Below are 22,637 nucleotides of genomic sequence, written 5' to 3'. Positions count from 1 at the left end.
GTACTCCGCAGGTGCATTGGCAAGCTTTATAAATGGAGAGTGATATCTAAGGGCAATTATTATTTCTCTTATACCATCTTTAGTCTCAGGAAAGGAAGACTGAGTGGGGGAACCTAATAACAGTCTTCAGATACATTAAGGGCTGTTGTGAAGAGGGGTGGTGATCAGTTATTCTCCATGGCCACTGAAGGTGGAACAAGAAGTAATGGATTTCATCTTAAGCAAGGGAGTGTTAGGTTAGCTATTAGGAAAACTCTACTATAAGGGTAATTAAGCTATGGAATACGTTTCCAAGTGAGGTTGTGGAATCCTAATCATTGGAGGTTTTTAAGAACTGGTTGGACTGATTTACTTGATCTTGCCTCAACAGAGGGCTGGACTTGATGACTTCTTGATGTCCCTTTGAGCCCTACCTTTCTGTGATTTGAACTGGTTTACAAGGCATTTTTACCCCAAATTAGTGGGACACATTCACCACCCTCTTAAAAAACAAAACAAAAAAACAAAAACAAAACTTTCTTTTGAAGGCAAAATCCCTGAAGTCTCTTCATTTTTCTTTTGTCTGTTTATTTTTTCTGTAAGGTCCAAACATCTGGAGAAAGGATTGTCCTCTTTGTTCTCAACTCCATTATTTTTGGAATGTTAGAAAGGAGTTCAGCTAATGATACATTCTTTGTATCTCATTCCGCCAAGGAGTCTGCCAAAATATTCTGGAGGAATGGAGATGCTGTTGCCTTTTACACAGTCAAAATAAAAGGTAAGGTCATTTCAGAGAAATCTTCCCATCAGTTCTATATTGCCAAAAATGTAGTTCCCTCCCAATGTAAATAATCCTATGCTTCCATTTACATTTTTAGATAGAAATCACGTGCATACCATTGTAGAGAATGAATCAGAGAAACTAACCCTCATAGAATTTGAAAGCCATTCATATTACTTCCATTAAAACACAATGGGACCAAATTATATTCTAGGTTACACTGCATGATCTGGACTGTTTGGAAAGCTGCACCCCTTCAAATTCCAGCAGTCTCCAATTCATCCTCCTTCCTGGCTTTCCTGCTTTGGCAGACCACACCCAAGCCCTATCTGGCTGGAGCCTCAGGTTGCTGGCTTTGGTTGCCAAACCTCTTTGTATCAGGGTCAACTCTGCTACAGCAGCCTTTCTTACTTCCTGTGATCTCCTGAGCTGCTCCTTTCACTGAAGCCACCTGCTGCCTTTTATGGGGAGTTACCTGATCCAACCCAGGTGTGCCTATTTAATAATCAGGGTTGGCTAACCTCAGGCCTCCAAGTCCCTAAGGGGCTTCACCCTGCTACAGTGCTGAGAGAGGCTGCTGCCTGTCAGAGCCTCCCTGAGGAGATGGAGACCCGAAGTAGGGAGGTCAGAATACGTTAGCCAGTTCTGGTGTTCATTTTCTAAAAAAGAAGTTGAAAACAGAATCAGAGAAAAGTAGGGTTGGAAGGGACTTCAAGAAGTCGTCAAGTCCAGCCTCCTGCTCTGAGGTAGGGCCAAGTAAACCTAGATTATGGCTGACAGGTGTTAGTCTAATCTGTTCTTAACCTGCAATGATGGGGATTCCATAACCTCCCTTGCAAGTTTGTTCCAGAGCATAACTACCGTGATAGTTAGAACATTTTCCCTGATATTTAACCTAAATCTCTCTTGCTCCCTTGTGGTGGATGGGGAAAAGAACCACAAAAATGAGTCAAGGGCAGCAAAAAATGCCATACAGTGAGAAACTTAAAAGCTCTGTTTAGTTTAACAAAAAGAAGATCATGATGAGACTTGATCACAGGTTAGAAGTACCTTCACAGGGAGAAAATGCTTGGGTAGTAATGGTTAAAGGGCTCTTTAATCTAGGTGAGAGAGGTATAACAAAAAACAATATCTGGAAGTTAAAGCTAAACAAATTCATATTAGGTACAGATTTTAAACCATTGGAACAAAGTACCAAGGGAAGTGGTGGATTCTATATCTCTGAATGTCTTCAGAGCAAGACTGGATGCCTCTCTGGAAGATAGTCTTTAGTCAAACACAAGTTATTAGGCTCAGTAACTGGGTGAAATTTAATTCTCTCTGGTAGACAGGATGTTAGGTGAGATCGGACAGTCCTTTTTGGGCTGAAAAAAATCTATGAACTGATAAGTCTGGTATAAGTCCAGACCCATTGCATTGATTTCAAGATATCTACACTGTGGATATTTGTACCTCGGTAAGCCACAACAGAGGCTAAATTGGTGCCAGAAGAGAACAGTGTGGAGAACGTCTCACTGGAATGACTCCACATTTGCAGTGGAATGTGTTTCTGGGTCAGTTACTGGTCCCAAGTTAAAGTGCACCGACACTAAAACTGGGCTTTGGTGCTCAAATGAAGTTGCAAAATGGGTACAGAGAAATTGGTGATGGAACCTCTTTCTGGAGGTGAATTGGATTGCTTCAAGGCCATCAATCAGCACGGTCCCAAAACTGGGAGGCGAAGGCTCAGGGTGGGGGTGGGGAATGCGGCATCAGGCTTGCTGTGGATTCCAGACAATAGATTAAAGTTGCCCTCTCCTGGTAGCCCTTCTAAGGGATGAAGCACTGGGAGAAGTTCTGCCCTCCCTCCCCACTCTGAGGTATAGTTGGCTCTTCTGTATGCTATTAGTGGTGAATCACATCTCAGGCGATGATTAAGGAACCCTGGATATGTCTATGAATACACTGTGTTGAGCTGTTTTATAATTTGCAAACACTTCAGTTACAACTGTACGTTTCCCTTTTAAGTCCATAAATATTTTGGAGCAAAGCTTTTGGAGAGAGACATTTGGTTTGTAATGATTTGTGCTTCAGTAAAATAAGTTTTCAGAGTAGTCTGTTGTGGGTGGAATATCAGACAACCTGAATCTGTTTCCGGGTAAACTGGGTGTCACATTTTGGTTCGCATTAAATGCAAATGCTTAAAGTCCAGACTTGTCAGAATCTGGATCTTGTTGCCAGTGTTTTTGTCTTTGGCAGCAGCATTTGTTTGTATTTGGTCCATGTCATAATTACTAATCGTTTTCCAAGCTCTTCTGGGGAAGCTTGAAGCTGTGATTGTTCACTTCCCTCTTTGCTCATCACGTAAAGCTCACTTGCTGTGTGCATTGTGCAATCTCGCTCTCTGAGGTTCTGTAGTTGTGTCATACTAAACATGCTCCTGTTGATCTGATACTCTGTCTCTTACAATAAACCACCTAGGAAGGGACTCTGGATTTATGAAGCCCAAAAAAGTTCAGCTAGTTCTGCCTGCTTCTTTGGAAGTGGTATTCCTCAAAAAGTTTGAATTCCTTTTTAATACTATTTACATGGGGTGCGAGTTTCTTCTGTTGCTGCCCTGAGTAGTGTACATGATATATCAAGTTTTCTCTGTGTAAGAAATTCCATATTGCCAGATCACCTTCCGTAGCTCCTGGCCCCATGAAGAATTGGCAACTTGTTTCACAGCCCTGCCAGGTGATCCCAACTGCATTTCCACTCTCTACAACAAATTATCCACTGCTCTTCGCCCTCCGCTAAGTAATTTAGACTCTACTGCTCATTCTGTACTCATCTCTCTCTGTGTCTCTTCTGTGAACTTTCCATTAGCTACAATATGACAAGATCAGAAACCATGGTTCGGTGGAGCTAAATAAGGCAGAACTATGTTTGTAGGGGATGGACAGTTAAAAGCACAGGTCTGGGTGGCTAGATAGATGGATGGAAGGAGTCTCTTCCTGTCTTTGCTGCAGACTTACATCGTGTCTTTGTCCAAGTCAGATTTTCACATGGAAGTCACTGACTGAAGTTTAGCTCAGGCTGGAGATGTCTGAAAGTTGTTCCCATTCACCAGCTCCTAAGTGGCCTGATTTTGGTGATAGTCCTGTTCTTAATAGAGATACATGCACATCACAGCTAGCACTTATTGGGATCTCTTTTGATAGCCTCATGAGAAAGGGAAGGGGGACTGAACACCTATGTTGCTCCTAGAGACAATTCCTTCAGGTCAAGTTTGAGACATATTGGCAAGGCAACGTGAGGAAATGTCTGCTGATACTGACCATGCTGCACCTGTTGAATGGATAAACACAGGACTTCATTTTCCAAGACCTTGAGCCTATCATCTTTTATGAGCATTAGAGTTATTATATTCACAACTGTACAGCTCACCAACCTAACCTATACGGCATGTGGCATTTATCACTGGTATTGTGGCGATTGATGGGACATGAAATAAGGCATTAACGTATGTTGATGAGAGACTTTGTTGTGTGCCGTTGTTGGTGTGGTGTTGTGTCCCATCCAGTGGCACTGAGACCACTTAGAGAGAGTTAAATGAGTCTGCTTTACAGCCTTAGTTAAGAGCAAATTGGCTTTTAGCTCATGCACTAAGCTCCAGAGCCAGAGATCCCGGTTCGATCCTGCAGCCGACAACGACCAGGGTCTGTTGGCGTTACACCAGGACAAACGCCTCCAATTTGGTTTATGTCAGTGACTTCCAAACTCTGCTCTCCATACCAGCAGTTAAGGAGTTCAAACCATACTTAAAAAATAGAAAAGAACATCGTTTCCTGTTCTCTAAATTCTGCCACTGAAACTGCCGTGCTTTAGTCTGCATGCCCTATTTTGCAGATGGCAACCATAACGGAATATTTTGCAGGAGACCAAACAAATATCTTCCCATAGAGCCACTTTGGTGATGAGAACCAAAGCGGTTTGTTTCTTTGTCATTTTTCTTCCGGGATTTTCATGGTATGCTCTACACTTGTTAAAAACCAGCTTTTTAAATGGATTAATGACGATAATACTTGACCCATATAATTCTATGAAATGTTTTCAGTTTGCTTAGATTTCGTAACTGTTACAGATGGAGCTTACTGCTTTCACTTGAGCGTAAAATAATTGGAAGAGCATAAAAGATTCATGAGGAGGCAGTATGGCTTAGTGGACAGCAGGGGCGGCTCTAGCCATTTCGCCACTCCAAGCACGCTCTGCCGGTCGCGCGGCTCCGGTGGACCTCCAGCAGGCGTGCCTGCGGATGCTCCACTGAAGCTGCGGGACCAGCGGACCCTCCGCAGGCACGCCTGTGGGAGGTCCACCGAAGCCGCCTGCCGCCCTCCCGGCGACTGGCAGAGCGTCCCCCACAGCATGCCGCCCCAAGCACGTGCTTGGCATGCTGGGGCCTGGAGCCGCCCCTGGTGGACAGAACACTGGACTAGACTCAGGAGACCTGGATTCTATTCCCAGCTCTGCCGCTGATGTGCTCTGTGACTTTGGGTAAGTCACAGCACTGCTCTGTGCCTCAGTTTCCCCATATGTAAAATGGGAATAATGCTGCTGACTTTGTTTGTAAGGTGTTTTCAGATCTACTAATGAGCTGGATAATCTTTTATTATTATATAATGCAAAGAACAATTGATGCAGAAAAACACAAAAAGTGTTTTAGTCTTTGGGTTAACTACAAGTAGAGAAGTTCTTTTAGCTTTTGTTGGCGTTGTTTAGTATTTGTATTGTGGTAACAATTGTGCTAAGTACAGAACAAAAAGATGGTCACTGTACTGAAGAGCGGATAATCTTAAGTATCTTTCTCCTCCTGTGGGATCTCCATGGTATGAGGCTTGAGGTGGGCAGCTTAGCAATTCAGCCATCAAACCAATTGTAAAAAAACATATACTGGGGGTGAGAGAGAGAGAGCTGTGAAACGTGGAGTTGAACCAGCAGTATTTCCCACTGGCTCCCCACAGAACCCCAGCAAGAGATCTGTGAACCACATTTTGGGAACCACTGACAATAGATAAACAGATAAAATGGGAGATGTAGGTACTGACAATGTTATGAGGACTGATTAGTTAATATTGTAAAAATAGTAAAAGCGCTTAGTAGTAATTTGACTGAAGTGCTTCAAAAGGGATGATAGGCTTTATTTAATTTGAATCAGACACCAGAAGTGCTTGCCCACATGGTGGGATGAAGTCCATTTCAGACTTTTTCACACAAGCCTCTGTAGACTTGGTTTTTTAAATATTTCCCCCTTGAAGTAGATCCCTACCGGGCTACTATATATGTATTTTCCATTGATCACATACATTTGCTGTACATAAAATTAGATTAGAACAGAAAGTTAACCTGCTTGACGCCTAGCAAAAAGTTTGTTTTTGGATAATTGTTCCCCTTCCCCACTCTTTTCTAGCAATAATATTTTTAATGTGCATATTTGAATGAGTTTGAAGGTTCTGGCTTTAATAAAATAAAATGAACACATACCAGCCAAGACATGTGTTCATTTAATTTTATTGAAGCCAGAACCTTTGCTCCCCTTTTCACATCGCACAATGGGTTGACATTGGGTTCTGTTCAGCAGAAATATTCCCCACCCTTTACACAAGCATGGACACTGCAGAAGGCCTGTCTGAACTTGTGTGTGCAAAGCCAACTTGTTCAGCAGGGATGCAGTCAGTATGCACAACCTTGTTTTGTTTGGGCCCTTTAGATGTGGGGACAGGGTTGGGTTTTTCCTGGTTTGTGGATGTTTGGGAATGCTAATGGCTGTCTGCTTTCCTGCCCTGGTAATTGCTGTTTACCATTGTGCTGGCTCATAAGTTGGTCATTTGGCACTCATGACCTAACCAAATAGATCAAAGGCTTTGAAAGGGCAGACTGCATAAATGCTTCCATCTCCCCTGCCAATGCCCTAATTTCCTTTGTCTCTTCCCTCACCCCAAGACTCAGGCTTTTATATGGCTGAACAATGAAAAAAGGGTGCACAGGAACCTCAACTCAAGGCCACCAATACTTATTAGGAACCTGCTCCACTATTAGAAAGGACCCTAGGGGCAAAATTCACTTCTCCCCAAAGTCTATGGGTGATGGCTTCTTGTCATGTATTTGCTCAGGGCTAAAAGGAGAGAGTGGCTTCATGATTAGTCTATTTATGATAACCTTAGACTTTACAAATGTCTGTCTTCCTTAGGCACAAAATTAAGAGTGCAGAAATTGATCAGCCAGCTCCTGTCCATTAGGATGGCTGCACATGAGTCTCTCAATCTGATTTCAGGGATTTGTAAGAGACAAATAATGTGAGATGCCAAGAATCTCTCTGAGACAATATCAGGGTTGAAGGGCCTGAAACTGATCCTACGATACTCAAAGAAGCTGTAGACTTTGTGATGAAAAGTTCGTCAGCTTCCCAGAACAAACACTGCCAGAGTCTAACATCTCTGGTGGGCTGCCAGTCAGCAATAAGATGATGGTGTGCTCAGGTTCTTGGCTCACATAGGTGCAGCATACATTTCTTAGCTGTGCCCATCTGCTCTATTCTTTTGAGTAGGAAAGGGGAACTGAAACCACCTAAAACTGCTGCCATTGTAGTGCTTCAGACACTGAACAGGATCCTGGAATGTTTGAGTGCTTGGACTGCCCTTGTGAATGGAGGAGAAAAATGGGGGATGCTGCATGCTTCATGATTGCCAGTTAAACCACCCATGTGCAGGATTAGGCCAAGAACCTAGGACTTTCTGTTCCAAAATCACAGATGTCTCCCAGCTAAAGGAGGGGTTTTCTTAGCAGTTATTATTATGGTAGTTCTTAATGACCAACCAAGAGTGGGCCTCACTGTGCAAGGCACCATACAGACACAGAGTATTAGACAGTCTCTGCCTTGAAGGGTTTATAGTCTAGAGACAGGACAGATACAAGCTGAGGGAAGAGGTAGAACACACAGGTAGCAAACGTCATATTAGTGCCACCATTTTTTGGGAGTGAATTTAAGAGGGGATGAGCTCCCTGGAAAGAAAAGTGAAAGGAGAGAGGACATTGAAGGGAAGAGAGGTGAGAGGGTCAGGGCAGGGGAGAAGAGCTTATTGAGGGGCAGATTTGGAGTGAAGCGGAGGTGAAGAGACAGAAGGAGGGGAAAGGTTGGACCAACAGCTGATCATCACAGGACAGAGAAACTATAGAAAGTTCTCTGAATGTTAGAAGGCCCCTGCTTTGACTGCTTCTGCAGCAGCACCTACTGGCTGGAGTGTCTGGGTAGCTCCTCTGCAGCTTCCCCCTATGCCACATGTTGGAGATAGGCACCATCCGAGTCCTCATTTCCCGGTGTGTTTGTGTGTCTCCCCTGCAAATTCTGGCTCCAGGGGGCTGCTGGTGAGAGGGTTGGCCTCAGTGGGACCCCATTTTACTCCTTCTCTGCTGCTGCTTCTACTGGCTGGCAGTTAGTAATATATATTTTGCAGGGCAGGGCTGACATAATCACATATACTTGAGGAAGTCTGACATTCTGGCCAATAGATGCATGTACATTACATAGGGCATGCTCACCATTAAAAACAAAAGTCTCACTGTGGAAGCATTAAAGTCACTTTGTTATGCTGAAACTGCCAGTGTTCAGAGTGTGATCTGAGATGTATATTTTTGGTCTTGACTTGATTATAGACCATGGCTGGATTATTTATGGCTGGTTGTGGTGGTACAGGGAGGGGAGTTGTTTATACAACCTATTGTGGTCAGTTTGATTTAATGTATAACTGCATGTGAATAATTGCATTAATTTCTGGGCACTTCATTCCCAGGAAAATTTTGATTAACTTAATGGAACAAACTGAATGAACTTCAGAGAACAGCCAAAAAAATAAAATAAAAAAATTAGAGAGATGGAGGGATTGGCCTAGGAAGAAAGGATAACTACTAGGGACGTGTTACAAATATTTGTAAACACCAAAACAAACGGTCTGTATTCAATAAAGCACTTGAAAAGTCAAGCATTTCCTCAAGTCTCATTGACTTTATTCTGATTTAAGCACGCGTCTTGCTGAATTTGGAGTCCAAGGAAGAAGAGGAGTTAAAGTCAGACCCTATTTCTGTTGATGTCAGTGGCAAAACTCCAGTTGAAATCAACAGGAGCAGAAGCAGGCCCTTATTTAAGATAACAAGCAGATGACTAGAAGAAAAGAGTCACACTGAAAGAAGGGAAGCTTAGTTTGAATATCAGGAAAAGCCTCCTGACAATTAGTTCTATTAGGCTGTGAAGGAGACTCCCAAGAGAAGTGTCAGAAGATTCATGACTTGAGACATTTAAAATGAGGTTGGATGTTACACCAGGGCTTCCCAGAGGATTCAGGGGGCCTGTGGTCTTCGGCGGTGGGGGACCCCCGCTTCGGCGGTAATTCGGCGGCGGGGGGTCCATCCGCTCCGAGACCCGCTGCTGAAGTGCCCCGAAGACCCGCGTGGGGAGGCCCCACCTCCAAATTGCCACTGAAGACCTGGCACTTCAGCGGCGGGTCCTGGGGTGGAAGGACCCCCCGCCGTGGGTCTTCGGGGCACTTTGGTGGCAGGTCCCGGAGCAGAAGGACCCCCCCGCCACCGAAGACCCGGAGCAGAAGACGTTCCGGGGGCCCAGGCCCCACGTGAGTTTTCCAGGGCCCCTGGAGTGAGTGAAGGACCCTGCTCCAGGGGCCCTAAAAAACTTTTGTGGGGGCCTCTGCGGGGCCTGGGGCAAATTGCCTCTCTTGCCCCCCTCCCCACCTCTGGGCATCCCTGTGTTACACTAGTAAATGTATAGTAGGGAACAAACTACTGTGAGAGGGACTAGATTAACAGGGAAAGCTGGCAAGAAAATGTTTTTTCCTTCTCATGCAAAATTTAAATGAAAATGTTTTGTTTTCATAGAAATTTTCAACAAAATATTTTGACTTTTCATCAAAAACTAAAAACTTTTCAGTTTTCTGACAGAAAAAGAAAAAAAATAGAAAAGCAGATACAGTCATGAAAATGGTGGTTTATAAAAAACTCATTTATTTCGGGAGGGAGCAAAGGAGAAAGGTTTGATGGAAAATTGTCAAGCAGACCTACTAAAAGGCCTCTAATTTGTATGATTCTATGGATTTTCAGTTGTATTTAATCTGTATGAGTCCAGGCACTACAGCAGTGGGCATTTCATAAATGATTAAATACAAATCAATCAGGAGGAGACATTTCTAGTGCTTTTATCCTACAAAGTAGCTAGATAACAGACTGATCTCAACATGATTGAATGCTTATGTTTCTTATTCTTTTGGGTTCGATTTCTTATGGCATTTTGAACTTATGTGTATAATATACAAAGAGTTACTCATGTAATTCTTGCAGAGTGAGGCCCTTAGTTAATTGATATGAACACTGTAGTTTTGGACTCTGCATTGCTGTACTCAACCATATCTTCTCTTGAAGGCAGAGGGTGTTTAACCTGAGCGATGACTGCAGAGTAAGGGTTTGAAGTGCTGGGGCAAGCTCTAATACTTTCTGACAGTTTTACTGAGAAGTGGTTTGGTCCAGTAGGCAGGACGCTAGGCTTGAGTCACTGTTTTGGCCCCAGCAGCACGCAGGCCCTTCGTTAGTACGGTATCCGTCTCCATCTTTGTACTGGGGCTTGGCTTTGTTGGCAATGAAACGCATACCTGAGTCTAAAATGTTTCCCTGACCTTGGCATTCCCTAGGGTTCTACCCAACATGACCTCGATCTGAATTCAAATTTTTTTCTTTGTAGAATGCTACACCCACTTCCCTTCTGTGTAAAATAGAGTTAATGAGCCCCTCCTGCCACAATTATTGCCATTTGTTGTCTTGGAGAGTGGTTTATCTTTTTATTTATTGGTTGTAAGAGTGAGCTATTTTACTGTGTACTCCCAGGAAGCCTGTGTGATGTTAACACTAGTCAATGCTACCTGCTCCCAGTTCTGGATACTGTATTTGTCCGGAGAAAGTACAGAAGGTGCGGCCTAGGGATGAAAATTCTGCATGATTTCTGTCAATCTTTTGTGACCGAAGATGCCTTGGGGATCAGCTGCCCTATTTCTGCTGACATGTACCAAGGTAAAACACTTGATGTGGAAATATTAGGTAAAAGGTCATGCATAATTTATGCATTTCATAAAAATATTGGAAGAGGCTTCTTGGCTGCAGGAGAGTTCAGTGCATTGGAGTGAACACAAAGATAATGTCCTTGGTGTGCAGTCTTCCCAGAGACACATGGAGCTTCCTGTGGGGAGGAAATCCTGTGTTCTTATAAGATATTGAGTGATAGAAACTTAGAATGGTAGTTTGGTATTTATACTCTTATATAATTATCTCCAAGAAATGGAATAATGGCTTTGGAATCAAGGAATGAATTATCAACTTGCTGTTTGACAGGAAAGAAAAAGAAGGAATTGTGTGGATGTCCATATGCATACACCACACACATGCCACATCTGTGGTCCTGATACTTTTTGTGATAAATTGCATTGTCAGGCCCCACATCTGAACCGTGCCCCCTAATCCAACTTATCAGTACTACTACTTTCATTCCAAATCTCTGAGCGGCTTTTGAACAGCCACAATATATTTTTAAAATTAATTATAATTTTCAGTTAGTGGCCTGTACAGTTGGATTCGTGGTAACGCAAGCAAGCCTGGAGTTTCAGGTGAAAGCTTACATAAAATAGTCCTAACAGTGAAATAATTTTAAAAATCTCTAAAACAGATATAAATATTTCTTCGTTAAATATGTGGCATAAACCAAATACCCGATGATGTGGTGTGACACAGTGGGCCTTACTGCAACTTGTTTGGGATGTCTTTGTTACCCACTCATGACTTTACAGTCATCCCTAATTAATGCCAATAAAACCTTTATTCCTCCTAGTCTGTCTCTGTTCACAGTTCTGTACACAGTTCTGTTTGTCTAAAATGTATACACCATGTACAACTAACGCGTAGATCGGGGTCGGCAACCTTTGGTATGTGGCTTGCCAGGGTAAACACCCTGGCGGGCCGGGCCGGTTTGTTTACCTGCCATGTCTGCAGGTTTTGCTGATCGCGGCTCCCCCTGGCCACGGTTTGCTGTCCCAGGCCAATGGGAGCAGCGGCCAGCACATCCCTCGGCCTGTGCCGCTTCCTGCTGCCCCTATTGGCATGGAGCAGTGAACCATGGGCAGTGGAAGCCGTGATCGGTCGAACCTGCAGGCGTGGCAGGTAAACAAACCAGCCAGCCCCAGCCACATGCCAAAGATTGCCGACCCCTGGCATAGATAGTTATGTATATTATATATTCACATCTCTCCCTCCTCCCCCAGCTCTATCTAGGATACTGTGCCCTCTTAATACAGGAAGAAGTAATACAGACACCGTTATTTTTCTCCACCCAACAAAAACTGTTTCCCTGCTGGCATGCATTGTACGGTTTATACATGCTGCATTTGAGATTTGTTTATAAACACTAGTGGTACATCCTAAGAGTTAGTTTTTCATCTCTGATAGTTTTGGGGCTAAGGTTCAGGGCTAGGACTGTGTCTTTGCTGATGTTTGTAGAGTGCCTAGCACAAGCGATCCTTGATCCTGATTGGGATCTCTGGATCTCACTGCAAACATAAATATTAAATACCAAGGGTGAAATCCTCGCCTTATTGAAATAAGTGGAAATTCTTCTGTATTAGACTGAAAATTGCAACCCAGTGCCCTCTAAATATCCTTCCACTAAATGTGAGCAGTTCCCACTATTATTTCTTATATAATATTCCCACTCTGTGTTGTATAGGTCTAAAAAGGACCAATAAAGCCACGTACTGAATATTTTGCAGTCACTGTACTCAGACCCCATGGCAAGAGGCTTAGCAGAGAGAGCGAGCGAGAGAGAATGAAGGGTGGGAAGAGAGAGAAAACACCCAAATACAACACCTGTAAGAGAAAATAGGTTTCTGAGAGAACATCCTGAGGGCTCATGCTTGGTGCCACCAACTGACTCACTAATGCTTCCCCTTTTCTCTCCCCCCTCCATTCCTCGCACTTGGTTTTCCTGTTCAGTTTGCCAGAAATTCTTGCAGACCCATCCAGAGGAGCAGGATCGACTGTGGGAGGTGGAAGCACCAGGGGACTGGAGCCAGCGTGTTAGTATCTGGTTAAAGATTCAGCTGGAACCTGCCCTTTCAGAAAGTGAGTTACAAGTAGTGCGGACTTCTCCTTGTCATGTTCAGTTATTTAAACTTCACAGTTAAAAGCTACGCTTCCTTAATGATGACAAAATGCTGCTTCCTCTCATTGGCAGCACACGGAGAAAGTGCTAAGCAAGTGGTTCAGCATGATGTCTTTTTGTCTGACTCAGAAATGACAGGTACCTCTCAGCTATCGAGGTGGGTGGTATGTGTGCAGAAAGTCTACAGTTAGACCCCAAAGCGGGTATCTCAGCTCTAGTATGTAAAAAACCAAAATGCACAGGTTCATTTAAAGGCAAATAGAAAATATTTCTAGAACCATGGGGATGTGAGTTACTGAATTTGCCGTTCAGAGTCAATTTTCGTGCCATTCCATGACATAAACTTGAAGGTTCCACCTCCTTTTGTGTTCAGTTGGGGGTGGGGGGGAATCTGTGTTCCTTACTGTACAGCACAGTACTTGGTAATCCTCAAGAGAGGACCAAAATATCTGGTAAACAGGGCCAGGATTAGAGATTCTGAAGTAATGAAATCAAATTACAGAGACTCCTAGGGCTACTGACAAAATGCAGCCCTGGCATAAGAGGATGGAACTCCCATTGCAGTGCGTTACACCAGGGCAACAATTAGCCCAATGAGGTTAGCACCATATTTGCATCGTAGGGATGAGTTGGTTTGTTTGTGTAATAAGAAAAGGAACTTGTAGGATTTAGGGACAACATGATTAGCTTCATTAAAATACGCTGCCAATGCCACTCTTTGATACTAATCCAATCCATGGAGAACATAGACATCTACTCCATGGGGTGTAGCTGTAGGATTCAAAAAGGATTCCTCCTAAAGGTCAAAATCCTACTTTGTCCGAGTTTCTTCTCCTCCCATATCTATCCTTCCCCACAATAACACCCAGGCAGCAATAGAGTAGGAAACACTCATGGCGTTTTCTTAAGAGCTCATAGGAGGATCTCGCTAATGCACCTAAGGTCATCTGTTCGGATGGCTTGGAAATACAGCAGGTCCCCAGTCTGCCCGTACACTTACTACAGTCAGCAGCAGGTCCTAAGGAAGGGCTTGTTCCTTTCAGGGTCAGCAGAAGAGAGTGCTGAGAGGAAATCGCCCCCATGCTTTCCCTGATATATTCTGCCCTATATAAGCAGGACGGCACAGGGACCCTCAGCTTAGCCACTGCATTTTCTCTCATCACCAGACTCCATCAGAGAGTTTGGACAGGATTTTGCCCCAGGCTGGGTTCCTCCAATACTGTCACAGTGCTATGGTCTTCCATGCTCCTCTTTCATTTTTAATTTTAAGCTAACAAGAACGGGTGTTGCTTTTTCCTGGAATCAGTCACATTCAGTTCAGTTTGTACCTGAGTGGGGTAAATTCAGATCAGCAGACAGACACCGGGTCATGAGAGGATGATCACTTCCTCTTCTTTTTTTTTTTTTTTGGCCTTCACAAACTGTTCAATGAGACCACACCTGAAAGGGAGTTAGTAAAAATCCGAATAAGACCGCAGAGCTGCCTTGGGCAGTTTTGCAGGTGCGGGGAGATACTTACATTTGTGGAGGCTGCAATGTGATCTCCATAGTGGAAAATGGCAGAAGCAAATTAGCTTGGCAACAAATAGAATCTTTTTAAAAAGCATATTTTACTCAGCTTATGGCTCCCAGCTCATCAGCGATCCCTTTCCTAGAGGGTGAATGTGCTGAGTTGACTTTAACTTTACCATCTTCAGTGGAACTTCAAAGTACCATAGAAATGGAGTGTTTAGCACAATAAAGTGTTTGTAATACATGTATTAGATATACATATATATTTGTATGATGTCTAAAATCTCTGTGTGTGTGTGTGTGTATCTCCCAGTGCATGGTATATTACATGTACAGGAGTTAATGTAAAGAGAGCATGAGACAGATAGTACCTACAACAAGGAGAGGGACAGCTTCCCCAAGTCTCACTGAGCTTGGAAGAAGTGCTGATCCCACAGCGCTTCCCCTCTTGGCTGGTGAGGTAGCAGCAGAAGAACTTACTTTCTGCTAGTAGTAGGAAAAGCAGCAGCTCTTCCCAGCTCCGGTGCACCATGTCCTTCTCCTCTACAGGATGATCTGCTCCCCTGTCCCATGGTTCTCCAGACTCTATCCCTGCTAAGGGAGACTGGAATTGGAGCCTCTGTAACCAGGCAACCAGCACTGTACTTTCACAGGAGAAAAGTGAGGCGAATGATATGTCATAGAATGGAGCTCTTGAGGTGTGCCCTTACCCAACTCTACAATAGATGTTTGCTTGGATCTCATAGGCGTATTTGAGGATGTGACTGTCTTTTGGATCTATTTCTTCTGTGTCACCTTCCCCCTTGCTGCATCCCACCAGCACATGGCAATATAGCTCAGCATCACCAAGTAATGTTGGTACATATGACAACAGCCACAGGGGTGAAAGTAACTTACAGGATTTACTGGTACTGCTGGAGTCCTGAGGGGGGCGTGGCCTCATCCGGAAGAGGCGTGGCCTCTCAAGATTTAAAGGCCCTGGGGAACCAGCTGTAGTTGGGAGACCCAGAGCCTTTAAATCAACCAGGGGCTCCCAGCTGCAGAGGTGGCTGGGAGCCCTCTGGTGCTCAGGAGCAAATTAAAGGGCCCCGGGCTCTGGCCACCAGGGGGAACCCTGAGCTTTTCGGGGCTAGGGCAGGGATTTAAAGGGCCCAGAGCTCCTGCCACTGAGGGAAGCCTGGAGCCCTTTAAATGCTGGCCCCAGCCCGGCCGCCAGAGCCGTGGCCGAGATTCAAAGAGCTCTGGGCTGCCCGCAGCAGTGAGGAGCTCTGAGCCCTTTAAATCCCAGCCCCAACCCGCCCGCAGGAGCCGCGGCCAGGATTTAAAGGGCTCTGGGCTGCCCGCAGCCACAGGCAGCCAAGAGCCCTTTCAATCCCCGCAGTGGAAGTTGATGCAGTCCAGCATGGTGTACTGGCTCTTGCCAGTATGCCATACTGGACCGGACCGGCTTACTTTCACCTCTGACAGCCACCAAGATTAAGGAGCTCCCCATCCTGTTCTGGTCTTCTTGAACAACCCTTCTGCCCCCTTTCCACTGCACTAGGCACTGTAGAAGAAAGCTATTTAGTAGCTTTAACTCTGCAGCTCTTGTTCTGCATACTATATAGTTTTTCAGAGAGTCAGGAGTAAATTCTTGTCATATAATGTTGTAGGGCCTTTACAGCAATATGTTTTCTGGAAGGTTCCCACCAACCTGAGATTAGACTTTGAATTTTGCAAGGATATAGAGCTGCATCTAGTGGCAGCATGGCTGAACTACAGCACTCTGTACACCAGAAATGGTACGTAGGCTTGAGTATGCACGCATCTGTAGATATGTGTGAAAGGGAGACTTAGATGGATATGTTCTTTTCAACATGGTGGAATTTTTATCAGTGTGTAGCTATAAAAAGAAAGCTCTTTGATGCATGGTACATGGAACTGGAAATATTCACGTGAATTTAATTTTTGTTGAAAAATCAGCCAGGGTTAATTTATATCAAATAGTTCCAGTAACAGAGAAGGAGTAGCATTTGCTTACAGAGACTGGCTGAAATGTGAAAATAAATTTAAGATGAATATGCAGGCAGTGTCCTAGTTGCTGAACCAATCAAGCTCTGAAGTGATCAGTTCTAGAGTAATTGAGTGAAAGTATGTAAGGACTACAAATAGAAAGTGAGTGTGAAAAGATAAGGTGGGGGAGGTACTGTCTTTTATTGGTCCAGATCCTAATGAAGAGCTCTGTGTAAGCTCCAAAGCTTGTCTCGCTCACCAACAGAAGTCCAATAAAAGAGAGAACCTCCCCCACCTTGTCTCTCTAATATCCTGGGACCAATATGGCTCCAGCAGCCCTGCAAGTGAAAAGAAAAGCAGATTCAGTGGGAAATAACTGCTTTGCAGGCTTTATGGGAATCATGAAAGGTGCCTTTTATTGTCTAAAGGGCAACTTACAGACCAGTGAACTCTCTGAGAAATGGATTCCATTTAGTGGAACAAACTTTCCACCTAAGGCTAGAAAGGTTTTCAATGACATTTTAGTGCAGTCATTCACATGACGATGGAGGTGTTCTGAGCATTCTGAGATTTTAACGCTGTCTGGGAATAGGATCGTGACAGCTTAAGGGCAGTGTTAATAATTTATTTTTCTGGTCTCTCCACACTCATTTTACCCCAATTAATAGTTAGAAAATCAGATTCAGTCAGAGCTAATTTGTTGGGCACTAGAAATACTAGATGCCGTGCTTCAGTCTCAACCATTACAATTTTTCTGAAATAATCAGAAAGGATGCAAGTTTACAGTCACCCCCAAATTAGCCTGACAGGCTGTTGTTGCATATCAGGACCCTTTATGTCAAGATAGTGGAGGCTCAGAAATGCCAAATATAATTAAAAACTTTTTTAGATATAATTTATACCTGGCAAGAAGTGCGGATGTGGAAACAGGGGGCTAACCGTTCAAATTGCATCTACAGCACTAGCAGATGCATCTGTTTGCAGATAGATGATGCGATATTTACACATAGAAAATTTTGTGTGTGAAAGTGCCAGGTGTGGATTTTTTGCACATTCAGATAGATAGACCTGCAAATATTTCAGGTGTATGCGGCTGTCAGAAAATGGGGCTCTTCTGACCAAACCTATGCATTTATCTTTTGTGGCATTGCCACCCATTGCACAAGGGTCTTTTTTGTTACTGGGCTGGGTAGTTAATTGTCAAAATTGGAGGAGAGGGATTGAAATTGTACAAGGACAGCATCTTGTAGGTATTTTATTTTTTTTAATAAACTTGCCACGGAAGTTGTGCCAGCATTCTTTCATTACGATCTTGCCCTCAGAAAACACAGTTTGTCAGACTGCTTCAGAGGAAGAAGGAGGCTGTCATGTAGAGAGAGCTCAGGATGATGAACCCAGATGCTTAGATGCAGGCCAGATGAATGAGGTACAATGATTCATTTGTCATTCTATGATCCACTTTTTCATAAACTTGTTGTCCCTACTTAGTGAGTTAGGGGGCCTAAATAGGAAAGTGACACAGATAACCATGGATGATCTTCTATCACTGGGCCATTGATTTATATGGCTAATCTGTAATTGCTCTGGGGGCTTGGTGGTGAAAGGTGTGAAAGTTTTTACTTCGCTCCTCACTGAGATCTATGAGCTATAACAGAGCTGGAATGCTCAACTAGCAGGTCTGCAGTGGCTTTCTGAACTGACCTGCATACACAGTAGGTGGAGTGGTTACAACGCCTGTATCGAGGTTGCCTAGCACTTTGCAATTAGAATGCCCTCTTTTTAATTGCTTCAGGTGGGAGTCTGCCCCCACACACTTCATTTCAGGATCGTGGCCTAAAACAATCGTGGCAATTTGAATGGACCAATTCTCCATAAACACTCAAGTGAACTCAAGGAAACAAATCAAAATAATGAAGCTCGTCAAATAATAAATAAGGAGGGGGCAGAAGCAAAACAGAGTAAAATTAAGCACCATGGTTGTTATGTTTACTTCTCCCCTTTAGGTTGCCACCCAACGGTTACTGGAACTTAATCAGTTTGTTGTTAATCAGACCATTCAAACTACTTATGCAGAGCATCAAGAATCTATTATATACAAAAAAAGGTTATGTTTTGGGGTCCCCTTTGTTCCATAGGGTGTCTCGGATTAGGGTCACATCATAGCTTTTACACTGTAAGTATGTATGTACCTTTCATAACACCCGGATGATCCTTGTGTCTCGGTTGTAATTTCAGGGAGGCGAATGCATTCCCGATACTAGGAAAGTGCCACAAGAAGCCAGAGACAACAAGGATAATCCAACAGGAGAAGCAAGGACATTACACCTGCAAGTTCCCAAGGAGGAGGACTTCAGTCAAAGTACAGCTGATACGCAGCAATGTAAGGGATCTAGGAAAAGAACAAGCACTATGGGCCTGCCTGAAGACAAGACTACTAAGCATCTCCGAATGATGCCTTAATTGCCTTACTCAAGAAGCAAATCCACTGTGCAGTCATAAAAGGCTAAAAGAGTCAGCTAAAATAATCAGAATCTCTAACCGTGCTGAGATTTCTCCAGATTAGTTACAAGGGTTTTGCAAGGCAAATATTCTGAATCTTTAAAAAATAAAATTAAACTATTGTTCTTTTAATTGTTCTTTTCTTTTACTTCCTTCCAAGAAATTAAATAGTAGTTGAGCCTAGTTATTTCCCTGCTTTGGAAAGATTTTAATGGATCACGTGAGATGTCTAGAAAGGAGTAATTAGATGACTTGTAGATACTGATGTAAGAAGATATTTCTATGGAAACAACATCCTGTATTATGCAAGGGAGATACCGCAACACAGGTTGGTATCAGAATGATGGCTCTGTAACCTCCCTCTCAAAAAGAACAGTTGATCTGGAAATTCTTTCAGCTGAGCTTTTCCAGCAGAAAAATCTGCCTTAAGCTACAAAGTGGACTGGGGGATGGGGACAAAACAACTGCGTGGTCTACATTAATGCAGAAGTTTGGTACAGAGAGAAAGCTACAGGCCATACATTGCCTGTAAGTTTAGACACTGAGATCACATTGTGTATATAATTTAAGGCACAGCTGAAGGAACTTTGTGTGGATTGCTTATCTCATGTATTGTATTTCGTGTAGACCAATTCCTAATGCTTTACAATAAAAGAAAATATATTGATAATGTGTCTCGCCAGCTTGCAAAAGTTACAATGTGGTTAAGAAACTCCCCCCCCCTCACCTTTCAGTCCCTCCCTCGCAAGATTAAGTCAGTGTGGTGCTGTTCTAGCTTGACTTACTGATGTACCGGGAATGCTTTATTTATAATACATAAATCAATGCAAGGCAGTGCTTAATTCTACCTTTACAACCAGCCTCCACTGTAGCACCAAATGGGTGCACCAGGTTCCATATCATCACAGGGGATGTTGCATTTAAGGTTGGACACTTAAATGTTTTCAACAGTTGTCATGGATCTAATCTTCTCTGAGGGTAGAATTTACCCCAATGCAGAGAAGCCTGCCCATGGCTGTATGTGCTTCTGGGATCCCTGGATGCCATGGAGTGGGGGCTCTGAACTATCCTCAAGAGGCAAGGGGAGCAGTGGTGAGCCTGGGATAGGGTCTGGGTGCACACATAATCAGATCCAGTGGCCTACAGTCCCCACACAGAGGTCATGGAAGGGGCAGAGGAATCTATTCCAGTCCATGGACTGATGCAGAATTCATAGAGGGGCTGCCCTGTACCATGTCCACAGATGGCAGGGGTGAATTCTTTCCCTTTCACACCCTCCATAAGTCCCCACATGAAGCCCTGACACTAGTTTTGTGTAGGGAAGGGTGGATTTCACCCACAGACCCTGATTTAACATATCACTTAAGCATGTATTTACATCAATCCCTGTTCAACATTGCGCTTCAGTCCCATTGAAATCAACCTTTTCTGGACATCTTCTACCAAAGAGGGAGTTATCTACTGGTGCTGTAATAGGAAATTATGTTAATTTTTCCATGAGAGGTGAAATACTGATCACTAAACCAGCCATAATTCTGATGCAGACATGATTAGCAACCCCTGACAAAGCTAGCCTATCTCAGAGGGTAAGATTGGCCCATCCATATGTGGCTGATCTGTAGAGGATAGGCTGACCCAGTGCAATGAGTGTATGCAATGGGGATTCGCTTGGGAAACGGTGCCCTTATTCATAGCATCTTTGTTTCTCTGTACCTAAGTAGGGTGCATCTGGCATCTTTTATAAAACATTGTATCAACTGTTGGATGATAGCTGGCCCAAGGCATAATAGAAAATAAAGGCAGCTGTAATCTTCATGGCAGCTGATCCCATGTTTCATTTTAGTCCACTATGACAGCTATGTTTGCATGTGGTAGTCTGTATTCTACATCTCATTGTAACAGATCAGAATTGTTCCAGCACACTGAGTGGATATTAGGTTTGCCTTAATTACATCTGTCGACTTAAATATATTTAAATAAAACCAGGTGAGCCCTATTTGAACTTGTCAAGTTGGAATAAAAGGGATGGACAATATAGTGGGGAGACATCTAGTTTGGTGAAATTAATTCCATACCTCAGAGCTCTTGCAGTCAAACAGGAAACATCAAGTTGTCAGTATATCCAGCTTGAATTTCGGTTCTCCCTCTTTGGCTCCCAGTGATCCACATACTGGTTTCCTAGCTGTTGTACCTTGATGGTTTTTTTTCAAACGTGAAAAGATTTTCTTTCTCTGCTTCTGCTGATCAAGCCCTTTACTTTCCAAGTAATACACCTTTCAGGAGAAATGCATAATGAGATAATGGGCATATCCGAAAGGTGAGCCAAGGTTCAACTCTGATGGGACAGAGTTCTCTGCATGTTGACAGACCAGCAAGTGCCCCAAAACTAGTAAATTCTGCAGTTTCTCTAACCACAGACAAAATGCTAGCTAACCATGGGTAACAATTCCCCTGCTGATTGTGTGATTTAAGGAGGTCCCATTTTTGGTTCATTGGCCCTTCCCATCAAATGAAGGAGACCAAACACAAACATTGAAAAGAAAGGAGCTGGAAACTAGCCCATTATTTACACCTGATAGAGCATCGCAGTTGGGTGTTCTAAGTTAGCAGAACCAAAGGTGCCATGCTGCAGGCTGCATTTGTCTCAGTGACAAATGCTACATAAGGAAGTAGGCTTCCTCTCCCTCACATCATGTGTGTGCTCTGTCTCTGTCTCTCTCTCAATAAATAATGTATCTAATACAGGAGCTGTGGAAACTACTATAGGAGGAATCTTTTTAGGACATCTGACTTAAAGGATGTCCCAGTCTGAGTACTAACCTCTTTTGTGTGCATTAAGGTATCTGATGCATTTAGAAGTTCAGACCTGCAATTGATTCTTGGCTAGTCTTAAGTGTTTTTGTATAAAAGCCTTAGGTGCTGCATCAGTGGTTTGAGCACTGGCCTGCTAAACCCAGGGTTGTGAGCTCAGTCCTTGAGGGGGGCTCTTTAGGGATCAGGGGCAAAAATCTGTCTGGGGATTGGTCCAGCTTTGAGCAGGGGGTTGGACTAGATGACCTCCTGAGGTCCCTTCCAGCCCTGATATTCTATTATTTTAGTAAGAAGGGATAGCTCAGTGGTTTGAGCACTGGTCTGCTAAACCCAGGGTTGTGAGTTTAATCCTTGAGGGTGCCACCCAGAGATCTGGGGTAAAACCAGTACTTGGTCCTGCTAGTGAAGGTGGGGAGCTGGACTTACTAACCTTTCAGGGTCCCTTCCAGTTCAATGAAATATGTCTATCTCCATATATTATTAATCATTAAGTTAATGTGCCAGTCTTTCATTTTTGGACCCATTTGTTGAGCTCTGTTGTCAATCACAAATGCAAAGAGTATGGTAATCTCAGCTAGCATTGGGACTGAACTAATTTTTGTTTATTTATAGGTTTTGTACAGTACTCATTACTGTAGTGTCTGAGCACATCATATGTGGTAATGGATTTATCCTCACAACAGTGCAAAAAGGTAGGAGAATAGTGTCTTTATTTTACAGCTGTTGAATTGTGGCACCGAGGTTACGTGAAGTAACACATGCTTTCTGTGGCAGAAACAGAACCCGCATCTCAGTGCCTTTAAGACAAAAGACCCTTTCCTCTTATAACAGAATATCCAG

General features: G+C 43.6%; 1 protein-coding gene across 1 annotated transcript in view; it reads left to right on the top strand.

The window, feature by feature from the left end:
* Positions 1-19,650, top strand: part of LOC127057915 (protein FAM169B-like) — a 47,914-nt gene extending 28,264 nt beyond the window's left edge. Inside the window, exons 5-9 of the mRNA XM_050967159.1 lie at positions 583-757; positions 10,664-10,846; positions 12,815-12,943; positions 17,810-17,913; positions 18,723-19,650. Of these exons, the coding sequence (XP_050823116.1) occupies positions 583-757; positions 10,664-10,846; positions 12,815-12,943; positions 17,810-17,913; positions 18,723-18,947 (816 nt within the window). The 3' untranslated portion in view covers positions 18,948-19,650. The remainder of the gene's footprint in view (positions 1-582; positions 758-10,663; positions 10,847-12,814; positions 12,944-17,809; positions 17,914-18,722) is intronic.
* The last annotated feature ends 2,987 nt before the right edge of the window (positions 19,651-22,637 follow it).

This window comes from Gopherus flavomarginatus, chromosome 9 (genome assembly GCF_025201925.1).
Source record: "Gopherus flavomarginatus isolate rGopFla2 chromosome 9, rGopFla2.mat.asm, whole genome shotgun sequence".
Lineage (NCBI taxonomy): Eukaryota > Metazoa > Chordata > Testudines > Testudinidae > Gopherus > Gopherus flavomarginatus.
Note: the sequence above shows the minus strand (reverse complement) of the source record. Positions and strands in the feature narration are given on the sequence as shown.